This window comes from Oncorhynchus clarkii, chromosome 17, assembly GCF_045791955.1.
Source record: "Oncorhynchus clarkii lewisi isolate Uvic-CL-2024 chromosome 17, UVic_Ocla_1.0, whole genome shotgun sequence".
NCBI lineage: Eukaryota > Metazoa > Chordata > Actinopteri > Salmoniformes > Salmonidae > Oncorhynchus > Oncorhynchus clarkii.
The window spans coordinates 41,047,939-41,059,663 of NC_092163.1; the positions used below are offsets into that span (position 1 = coordinate 41,047,939).

At 43.2% G+C, this 11,725-nt stretch overlaps 1 protein-coding gene across 1 annotated transcript; it reads left to right on the forward strand.

The window, feature by feature from the left end:
• Nucleotides 1-795: 795 nt before the first annotated feature.
• Nucleotides 796-11,142, forward strand: LOC139370863 (C->U-editing enzyme APOBEC-2-like). Its single transcript, XM_071110681.1, has 4 exons — nt 796-1,398; nt 4,172-4,396; nt 6,113-6,421; nt 10,359-11,142. Exons 1-3 carry the CDS (start codon nt 1,040-1,042, stop codon nt 6,414-6,416), a joined length of 888 nt encoding a protein of 295 aa, XP_070966782.1. The 5' UTR covers nt 796-1,039; the 3' UTR covers nt 6,417-6,421; nt 10,359-11,142.
• The last annotated feature ends 583 nt before the right edge of the window (nt 11,143-11,725 follow it).

The window sequence follows — 11,725 nt, forward strand, 5'->3', positions numbered from 1 at the left end:
TATTACATTGACGACCCCCCCCCCCCCCTATTTGTTGTGTACACTGCTGCTACTCGCTGTTTATTATCTATGACTTCACCCCTACCTACATGTACAAATTACCTCAACTAACCTGCACCCCCGCACACTGACTCGGTACCGGTACCCCCTATATATAGCCTCGTTATTGTTATGTTATTGTGTTACTTTTTATTATTTTTTACTTTAGTTTATTTGGTAAATATTTTCTTAACTCTTCCTGAACTGCACTGTTGGTTAAGGGCTTGTAAAGTAAGCATTTCATGGTAAGGTCTACCCTTGTGACAAATAGAGTTTGATTTGATTTGTTCCAAATGTTTTGTGCACTCAGTGTACAAACCCGGCTCCCCACTTCCATCTTTATAACCATCCCCCTGCAATAACAAACACATTAATCAAGGCTCTCATGTTACATCGTACACAATAAATCCCTATCAAGCCTTTGCCCCCCCTTGGGGTCCCTCCCCGCTTCCCCCTCCCTCCTGCCACAACAGAGGGGAATCAGGGGGGTGGGGGGGGGGGTGGGGGGGTGGGGGGGGGTGGGGGGGGGCATCAGGGGAGAGTCAGGGCCGATCCCCTCCCCCTGGGTCTTTTAATAGACCTGGCTGGAGTTAGAGCAGCAGCTGCCGGAGTGTGTCTGCACCACCTCTCCCCTGTCCCTGTCTGTCCCCTTATCCTGCTTTCTCTCTCTCTCTCTCTCTCTTTCTGTCTCTGTCTCTCTCTCTCTCTCTCTCTCTCTTTCTCTCTCTCGTTCCCTCTCTCGTTCCCTCTCATTCCTTCTCTCTCTCTCTCTACTACCCCTCCTCTCTCTTTCTCTCTCTTTCTTTCCACTCCTCACCTCTCTCTCTTTCTCTCTGCTACCCCCCTTCCTCTATCTCTCTGGAACTCTCCTGTCCTCTTTCCCCTATCTCTGCTTCAACCCCCAAACCCTTACCACCTCCCCTTCTCACACACACTCAACTGCACACCTCACAATCACACACACCTCACACACAGGACTACCATTCCCGGACCAGTCACCATGGCCGACAAGAAGGGCGCTGCTGCCAGCAGCAAACTGTTGGTGAGGAAGAAAGAGAGGACGACAAAGACAGCGGTGACTGTGGAGGTCAAGAAAGAGGTCAAGAAAGAGGTGAAGACGGAGATGAAGATGGAGATGAAGAGGGAGGTGAAGAGGGAGGTTAAGTCGAGTTTAGTGAAGAAGGAGGAGAAGGTCCTGGCAGTGGGGGAGAACGTGGAGGGGAACGGAGATGTCCCAATGGAAGAGGGAGCCACAGCTAACGAAGACGTGGCTAATGGGGAAGCGGCTGCGGCTAAAGCTAACGGAGAAAATGGGGAGTACGAACCCATTGAGCTGCCCCCTTGGGAGATCATCGAAGGGTGGGTGACAACAGATACCATGTGTGTGCGTGCTGTATGTCTGTTGTCGGCAGCTGGTGTGCTGTCATTCTCATTTCATTATACATACAGTGCCAGGGACTTGCCTTTCGTATCATTACTATTCAAGTCTTGTTTCCTACAATACAGCTGAGTAGTTACATAGTAGTTACCAAAGTACAGAGTAACTTACTACTCTATATGGCAGTTACTATGTTCAACTGAGTAATAACGTAGTTGTTACCAAAGTAGGCATAAAGAACTGAATGTAAAGTGTTGCCAAATGACCTTTAGAGGGATGGCGAGGGTTACTTTTCCTACTCTGGAGAGAAAGATCCACTGTCATTCCAACATGACAGGAAGAAATGGCTTTAGAACGTTGTGAAACACTGAAAGACATTGTAGAACATTGTGGAATGTTCTACAACTCTGTTGAACACTGGAATGTTCACAGTGGTTTTGTTGTGTCTGTCCATACGACTCAACATTGTGACAGCAGTGAAACTCTTAACTAAGTGGTCAAATGTTAGGTAGGAACACAGCCACTGAGTTTTACCATAAAGTCAAATTAAATCCAAAATGAAGGCATACTGTTTTGGATCGTTTCCAACCCATTGAGGCCAGACAGAAAATGTAGGGAAGTTCCATTATCATTACCTTCACAGTGATGTCTGAGGGCTTAAATATGCCTCCACAGATTCCAACCGGCCCAGTCATTGGTTATCCACCAGAGGCCTGGATAGTAAAGTTGCACAGTCATTGGTTGATCACCTGTGAGTTTGTGTGTTAGCGTGGTGGGTCATGTTGCAGCAGTTAGGGGCTTGGTTCAGATATAGCTCAGGGGGATTTTTCCATTCTAAGATGATCTGTGTTTGGGTTCCTGTTTAGGGTGAGATTTAAGGGTCTTGGTTTCGGAGGTCATCTTGGGACTGAAGGGCCCAGAGCCCGGAAATACCCTCTGATTTTGTTTTATCACCCCTCCATCTGGTGGATCTGTTGTCATCCTTTGGGTATGGCTGTGATGGGGTTACATTTGTTAACACTGCAACAAATGGAATATAGACGGCGCATATGTTGCGAAACCAAAGGGATAAAGTGTAATACTTCCCAGTCACCCACTTTGTATGCGTTTCAGCTATGTTTTTTTTATTACTTCAGATGTGTTGTTTTCTTGAAAGTGTCCTGACTTGGTTCAAACCAGCATGACAATATACATAAAAGGAACGCAATCAAAACCAGCACGACAACATGTCGGAAGGAAGGAACAAGTGATAAGAAAAGAGTCATTCTCCATATTTTTGGGACAGGGCTTCTGTGTCTGTGAGTGTCACGTCTGGTAGAGCCCAACCTGACTAACAGGAGATCTGCCAGTCAAAGGGGATTAAGACTCTGTTATGAGTTTGAAACACACGGCCCTCTTAAAACAGGACATGCCCAAACAACAAACCCTCAGCCATTTCTGTGGACAGAGCCTACGCATTACTCAGTGATTACTGGTGTATTCACTTCACAGTTGACTCAAGACATCCATTAAAAGCCTACGGTTAGACAAACAAAATAGCTGACTCATAATCAAAACATTTGGACTGGGTCAGGTTTCCGGAATGCCTGTCATGATATGGACCTGCCTTCCAGAGAGGACTCCTGAAGAGCTGTGACAGCTTGGGAAATAAATGATCGTAAAAGTAGTATGCACTTCGTCTAGTTTACGGTGAGGCACTAAAACTATTGTATTCAACAAGCGACTGTTCCCCTTCACCATCTGACTACATCACAATATACAGTAGCATAGATTATTACTAGACAGGGTAAAAATGGAAAAACAATTGAAATAGATGAGCACAAATATGAGCTTTTTGCTCTTGATTTTGGGTTAGGGCGATGATAAAGGTTAAGAACAGGGTTTGTGAATAGAGTTGTGTCCATAGCTAGATAGTGTAGTCCTGTCCAGTTAGTACCAACCACGTACCGTACCAATGGGGTGATCTTGAGCACCTCGGGCCACACAAAGCCCTGGACGCCATGGTTAATGTTGATGTGGGTCATTGAGTCAGAAGGCTAAAAATACAGAGCTGGCATTCCACGCTAAGCCACACCAATACCCTAAAATTAGTCCTGCGTACCCCCGTCTGTCTGATATAAGACATAATTTCTTATTATATACATTTTTTTACCCCTTTTTCTCCCCAATTGGTAGTTACACGGACTCAGGAGAGGAAAAGGTCGAGGCACATGCGTTCTCCGAAACACAACCCAACAAAGCCGCAGTGCTTCTTGACACAATGCCCACTTAACCATGAAGCCAGCCGCACCAATGTGTCAGAGGAAACACCTTACACCTGGCGACCATGTCAGTGTGCACTGTCCCTAGCCCACCACGGAAGTCTCTGGTGCGCAATGGGATAACAATATCCCTGCCGGCCGAACCCTCCCCTAACCCGGACGACACTGGGCCAATTCTACACCGCCCCATGGGTCCCCTGGACACGGCTGGCTGTGATTGAGCCTGGACTCGAACCCAGAATCTCTAGTGGCACAGCTAGCACCTGCGATGCAGTGCCTTAGACCACAGCGCCACTCGGGAGGCCCTTATAGGAGTGATTCTGTAATGATAACTGTATAACACTTGTACTCTTAGAACAAACACTTCTATATATATACGTTTGGGTTGACAAAATGTTCCAAGGTTAAATAACCTTGAATAGAGACCTGAAGGTAGAGAACCCTTCTCCCATTTGTTAAATTAAACCCATCCCCATATTCCCTCTCCATCCAGGGACCGCATCGACCCGTTCCAATTCAAGTTCCAGTTCAAGAACGTGGAGTACTCGTCAGGTCGTAACAAGACGTTCCTGTGTTACCTGGTGGACAAAGGGAAGGCTGATGCCGGTCTGATGAGAGGTTACCTGGAGGATGAACACTCAGGAGCCCACGCTGAGCAGGCCTTCTTCCTCCAGACTCTCCCAGACTACGACCCTGCTGTCAAATACACTATCACCTGGTACGTACACTACAGGTCAAAAGTTTTAGAACACCTACTCATTCAAGGGTTTTTCTTTATTTAAAAAATTTTCTCCATTGTAGAATAATAGTGAAGACGTCAAAATTATGAAATAACATATGGAATCATGTAGTAACCAAAAAGGTGGTAAGAAAACTTCTGAAGCCAGCTAAATAATTATAAAAATGATGGATATTACCTAACATTTAGGTACATATAAGTGTCTTATATTGGTTGAAAGCTTATATTCTTGTTAATCCTACTGTACTATCTGATTTACAGTAGCTATTACAGCGAAAACATGCCATGCGATTGTTTGAGGATGGCGCCCCACATCAAAATATTTTTCCACTGGCACAGGTTTCATAAATTTACAAACAGCGATGAAATATTCACTTACTTTTTGAAAATCTTCCTCTGATTTGTCATCCAAAGGGTCCAGTTATAACATGTAGTGTTGTTTTGTTAGATAAAATCCTTCTTTATATCCCAAAAAGTCAGTTTAGTCGGCGCCATCGATTTGAGTAATCCACTCGTTCAACATGCAGAGAAAGGAATTTGAAAATCTACCATTAAACTTTGTTTCAAAAAGTCAAAATATGTTTCTATATACTCCTCAGATACCCTAAAATTTTATCAAACGATAGTATTTCTTACAGAAAGAACTATGTTCAGTAGGAAACCGATTTTAACAGGTGTGTCCTGTCTTGATGGCGCACGCAAACACAAGACTGTGTCCCTGTACTAAAACTGATATTTCTTATTCATTTTGGAAGTTACAAGCCTGAAACCTTGAACATAGACTGCTGACACCCTGTGGAAGCCATAGGAATTGCATCCTGGGAGCTCATTTTCAGTATGCCCTTATACTTGCCATTGTAAGAGCATGGTCTCTCTCAAAAAACTTCTGGTTGGTTTTTCTTTAGATTATCTCCTACCATATCTGTTGTGTTATTTTCTCTTCCATTATTTTAATATTTCTACAAACTTCAAATTGTTGTCTTTCCAATGGTACCAATTATATGCATATGCTGGCTTTACGGCCTGAGCTACAGGCAGTTTACTTTGGGCACGTCATTCAGGCGGAGATTGAGAAAAAAGGGGCCTAGCCTAAAGAAGTTTTAAGAAAAACCCTTGAATGAGTAGATGTTCTAAAACTTTTGACCGTTAGCTTTCAGTATCTCTCGAATACGCTGTCACCTGATATGTATCTCTCCAATACATTGTAACCTGGGGCATATATCTCAAATACACTGTAACCTGTGAAATATCGCTCAAATACACTGTAACCTGGGACATATCTCTCAAATACACTGTAACCTGGGACATGTCTACAGTATTACCCAGTCAAGTACACTGTCACCTGGTACCTATCTCTCAAACGCACTTTCTCCTAGTACATATCTATCAAATACACTATAATCTGGGACATATCGCTTAAATACATGGTCTCCTGGTACATATCTCTCAGACACATATCTGTGAAATACACCTGGTAACTATTGGCCAAACACACAGTCACCTGGTCCATATCTCTCAAATATACCGTGACCTGTGAAATCTCTCTCAAATACACTGTCACGTCCATACAGTATCTCCGCAGAGAGCTGTGACTCGTTTCACAGAAATTTAGCAGCACTTAATGAAACAATTAGAACCCTAACTATGACCTCATCATCTGTGCCTAATTCAATTTTACCTTCTCCCCTGTCCCAGGTACATGTCATCCAGTCCCTGTGCGGTCTGTGCAGCTAAGATCGCAGAGGCCCTTCAGGCCAGGAAGAGCATCAAGATGACTCTCTTCTCAGCCCGGCTCTTTGAGTGGGAGGATCAAGACATCCAGGCGGGGCTGAATGCTCTGTCTCAAGCAGGGTGCAAGCTGAGGATGATGAAACCCATGGACTTCACCTATGTCTGGGACACTTTTGTGGAGAATGACGACCTAACGTTCACCCCCTGGGAGGACTGCCAGGACAACTACGAGTACTACCACGAGAAACTGGCAGACATCATGCAGTGACTACAGTGAGTTAATGTAGTGTTACTGTAGTATGACTAGAGAATCTGTCCGATATCATGCCATTATCGCTGTGAGTTACTGTGGTATTACTGTGGTACAGTGGTCACCAACCGGTCGAACACGATCAACTGGTCGACCTTCAAGGCATTCCTAGTAGATCACCAAACATTTCTGTAGAAAAGCCAACGATTAAAGGCTTGCTCTCCTTTTGTTCTTCGTGCTGCACTGTTGGTGCACTTGATTCAGAAGCCCTGCACACTGGGTAGGCAAAGTGTTCCCATTTTGAACCATTTCATTTGTCTGAATAGAAAAACTCTGCCTACACGGCAGACGGGGAGATCTGTGGCTAACTCCAGTGCATCTACTTTGCTGGCCAATTGGATATCTCAAATCACTGTGCATACCTACAGCTTCCATGACCCCGTCCACAGCAAAGTGTGATGCTAGCCCACGTGAGATTTCGTAACTGTCAAAGAGCACAGCAAAGAGGGCCTGCCAAATATAGCAAAGAGCTGCAGTTTTTATGAGTGAGTTTTATTCAACACTGTCAACACTGTTTCTATTCAACACTATTACAAAACTTAAACCAAGCTTCTCTCTACTTCCACTCCCGCTGCAATGTATGCGAAGCCAAGTGTATAGATAGCCTTGCGTTTGTATTATTATTAGCAGCTCGTCGTGTCTATTTTAATATCGAGGAGTATTTCACTTTCTCTGGTCATAGGAACAACATGAATTTGTGCCTGAGGCGGTGTGACTCGAGGTGGTTCGCCTTCAGGTGGAAGACTGTGTCTTCTCTCTAGTCAGTCTCACTGGAGGAAAGAGCAGGGACCGTGAGAGGCAGACCCTCTGCTGCTCTCTCCCTCCCTCGAGACTAATGCCATTGTCGTGTCTTTACTATCATTAACTGAAGACTGATAGTTTTTATCAAAGATTCTCTGTAATTAGTTACTATGCGATCAACTGATTAATCACGTAACTAATTAACTATGAAATCGGGGCACCAAGGAAAAATATTCAGATTACAAAGTTATCATTTCCTAAAATAACTTTTCAGATATTTTATCTGATCAATTAGTCTTCAAATTAATTAATTATTTACTTTACCTCACGTTGGTCTCATTCCAAACGTCGTAATTTGTTGGTTATCTGCACAAACCCAGTCTTCACTATGAGTCACCCATACATCAATTGTCTTAAATCATTTATTTATTACTAATTATGTAATTCACAGAAATGCATAAACAAACAAACAAGGTAAATGTAATGATAGGAGGATGTGCCCTAGTGGGCTAAACCAGCATGGCGGCTTGTTAGACAAAGGAGAAGTGGGGGTCAACTAAGAAGTCACTACAGAGTTAATAATTATAACAATTGAAATGCTAATCCTTTACACATGAACGCTCACTCATTCAGGAACAATTGCAATCAATATATATATTTACGCTCAGTGTGTCGTCTTGATGGCTGGTGAAAAGTCTTTATTTTGTAGAATTGTCCGTCTCTCTCCCTCTCTCTCTCTCTGTCTTGGTTAGAGGGGATAGTTCAAAGTGACATTCGTTATAGAATGGATGTTTCGGCGGTTGTCGTTCTTCGCGTTCAATGATACCGAATTCCTAGCTGCAGACTAGTAATTAATATCAAAGACTTGTTCTCATTCTGTCGGTATCGATAGTCTAAGAGTTTAACCACGTGGTATGGTTAAAAGATTCAGCAATGGTCTGCAACCTTTAGCCATCTCGTAATTGAGGAAAGCTCGGTCTGGTAATAATTTCTCAAAGTTGGGTTTTATTCGGAATGGCAGGAAAGGGCTGTCCCAGGATGTCTGACCCTAACTGGGCTCAGGGGCGGTCCTCTGATTTAGTTCAAATCCAATTCCCTTCTTGAGTTTTCCTTCATTAAACAGTCCAAAATCACATTGTAAAATTGTGTAAACAGTATCATACTCACTCATTCATCTTATACAACAATTAGATGTAAACCTTATAGCGTTATGGTAATGTGGCCACACCGTCTCCCATGAGCTTTTGACAAATGGACCAGTTCGTAGCTGGATTCTTCACCGATCTATTACACTTTCTCCAAAACATGAGATGTGTTCGTACCTCTGTGAGTTCTGTGAGGTGGAAGGATTTCCTTTGTCTCCATGAAAAACGACTCTCTATAACTGTGTGTCGATGAGGTCTTCTCAGGAATTTACGACCGCTGACCACAGCAGCCTAGTTGAAGGAGGCAAGGAGAGGGGATGGGCTTGCTATACCCGAAGAGGCCAACGTCATGACACCATGTTCAAATTATTATATATATATTTTTATTTAACTAGTCAAGTCAGTTAAGAACAAATTCCTATTCACAGTGACGGCCTAACCCAGACAACGCTGTGCCAATTTGCACCGCCCTATGGGACTCCCAATCACAGCCAGATGTGGTGTAGCCTGGATTCGAACCAGGGAGTGACACCTTTTGCACAGTGCCTTAGACTGCTGTGCCACTCGGGAGCCCGATTGGCAACTCGGATATCTCAGACTTCCGACTTCAGTGCATTCAAGACATCTGGGAACTCAGACCGACCTGAAGTTCACTGTTGTCATGATTTTGTTTTTTTCCCAAGCTGTCTTAAAAACACCATGACCATCAGACCAGGTACCATCAGACCAGCAAAATAAAAAAGCAAATGATCTGCAAATGATTTCAATTTATGCTCAACTGTGCCTCTACACCAACTGATCTATTTTGTTATCACATTTAATATGGTCTGAGAATAACAATATTGGCAGGCCAGGCATATAGTTAATATGCTGTGATAATGTATGAGGCCTACTGCACAAACCACATTCCTACAGAACTGTTTTCTGAGCGGTAGAGCTCACCTTGCTTTTTGACTGCGAAAGTGATCTTGACTCAGAAATTGTCGGTGAACACTGCTATAGTAAAACTAGATACACTGACTGACATCATGCAGTGATCACAGTGAGTTACTGTAATATTACTGTAGTATAACTAAAGATAAACTGGCTGACATCATGCAGTGATCACAGTGAGTTACTGTAATATTACTGTATAACTAAAGAGAAACTGGCTGACATCATGCAGTGATCACAGTGAGTTACTGTAATATTACTGTATAACTAAAGAGAAACTGGCTGACATCATGCAGTGATCACATTGGGTGGAGGGAGAGGAACACACATATAGGCCATAGGCCAACATATGCACACTTATGCAGGCACAAATACACATGCAGGTATTCAGGGATGCAGACATTGATCTCAAAAATGTGTATATTTCTCATGCAAAACCAGTGAGGGGCCAGAACAATGAAGCCAAGGAGGATGCCGCCAGAGAGAAAGACAAACAGATACAGCTACTGTTTTCCCCTGGCTGATCCACTGCTGCCTAATGGGGGCAGCTGCTAACATTTCTGGGGAGACTGGAAGAGACGGAGGAGAAAGGAAGAGACAGGGGAGGTGGGGAGGTATGGAGACAGGGGAGGTGGGGAAAAGCAGGAAGGTAAGGAAAGGCTGGAAAAGACAGATCAGGTAGGGGCAGGGAGAGGCAGAGGAAGGCAGGGGAAGCAGAGAGGTGCCTTGGGAGGGAGGCTGGAGATACAGGGGAAGGCAGGGGTATACATGGAGGCAGGGTGTCGATAAGCATTGAATGTTAGGGCCATGAGAAGGGGTAGAAGAGTCATCAATCAGCCTCATAACCAGTCAGTGTGGGATTAAGGCCTGGAGACTTGAAGTTTAGCTTCAACCCTGGGGTTCTGATCCTCAGAGAAAGCCTAAAGGTTAGTTAGAGTCAACAGAGCGTGATGTGTAGTATTCCTGTCTTTCTGATGAAGCGATATCAATAACTTTTGAGTTGCTGTGGATTTCAATGCTCACTCATTCCCTCCTCTCTCTCTCTTTTTTGTCTCTCTGTCTCTGTTGCTCTCTCTGTCAGGAATGTTGTCAGCCCAGAATTATCCCATCACCTGCCACCTCCTCTATCTAAGGTCCTCAGTGATGTGCACAGGACTCAACCAATCAGAGGGCAGTTTGTGTGCTTGTGCGTCAAGCCGTCCTGCTGTGTTTGTTTGCCTTTATGAAGCCAGTTCCAGACCACCTCCTCCACATGGAACTCTCTGTCCCAGCTTCCACTCGCTATTCTGGGGTTGTCCTCACAGGACACATGGATTTGTGGATCAATCCTCAACCTCAAGATAACAGCTTTGCAATTATGTACTATTGGTTATAATTCAACTATAAAAAGCTATTTTATTACAATTTAAGTTATAATAATTCATCCTTCTCCTTCTGTCCTGAAAGGACGTTTCATAACTGCACCAGTGTCGCCTCTGTCATCCAGAGGACTAGAATGATATTCTATGCATGAATATTCATATATTGTTAATGACAATACCCCAAACTGTTAAGTTCTAGAGAATTAACAGATATGTTTGTTATTGTTATTAGGAGTAATTCAACATTTGTGAGTTATGAGATACGTTCAATATCTTTTACACATTTTAATGTAGCAAAAAAAACAAAACATGAATGTTACTTGGTGTTCGTTTTAAATAGTGATTGAATGATCCAACATTTCTTACAGAAAGAATGAATAGAGATTGTAGCGTGAGCATGAGCACACGATTTCAACTTCAAGATTATATCGATCTGCCTGTAGAAATTTAAGCAAAGTACATTATTTATACACAGTGAAAATAAAGAAGTGTGGAGTTTTAAAAGTGTTGTCTTTTTCTCATTTTTAAGTCATTGTTAGCACAAATAGAACTGACAATTTGGATTTGAAATAAATGTGTTTTTTCTTGTTGTGACAACTAAAGTCATCTACTTCCCTTTAAATGATACTCCCCCCCCCCCCCCGGTCTACAAGTTTCCCTATAATCATCTCCACTAATAGGTTGAAAACCCAGTTAGAATCCATGGAACTTTGAGAGCAGAAACCCTTGGCTGTTGAGTTATCTCCAGCCTACTCTTAAGAGGACTGCCTCTAGTCTCCCGATGGGACAACCGAGCGCCAATCAGCCACTATTCACAGATTAGAGTGGTTCTATAATAGAGGGGTTCTATTAAAAGACTGTGGAATGTTCATCGCACAATATTTACAGCACTGATACACTGGGAATATGTGAACGACCAGCAGAGCCAGGGGAGTCAAAGCAATCTGCAGTTATTTCTGGGTCTCGGTTAATAAAGAAATTCAACAGAACATTAGAGTAAATTAAGAATCAATTAAGAATGATTGCGATCATCATCAGCAGATAAAGAAAAAGTATTTTAATGAGACGACCATGCATTGTTGCATAC

Coding starts and splice junctions, on each gene's coding strand:
- LOC139370863 (XM_071110681.1), top strand. CDS start 1,040: ATGGCCGACAAGAAGGGCGCTGCTGCCAGCAGCAAACTGTTGGTGAGG. Junction 1,399..4,171: donor CCTTGGGAGATCATCGAAGG/GTGGGTGACAAC, acceptor CTCTCCATCCAG/GGACCGCATCGACCCGTTCC. Junction 4,397..6,112: donor GTCAAATACACTATCACCTG/GTACGTACACTA, acceptor CCCCTGTCCCAG/GTACATGTCATCCAGTCCCT.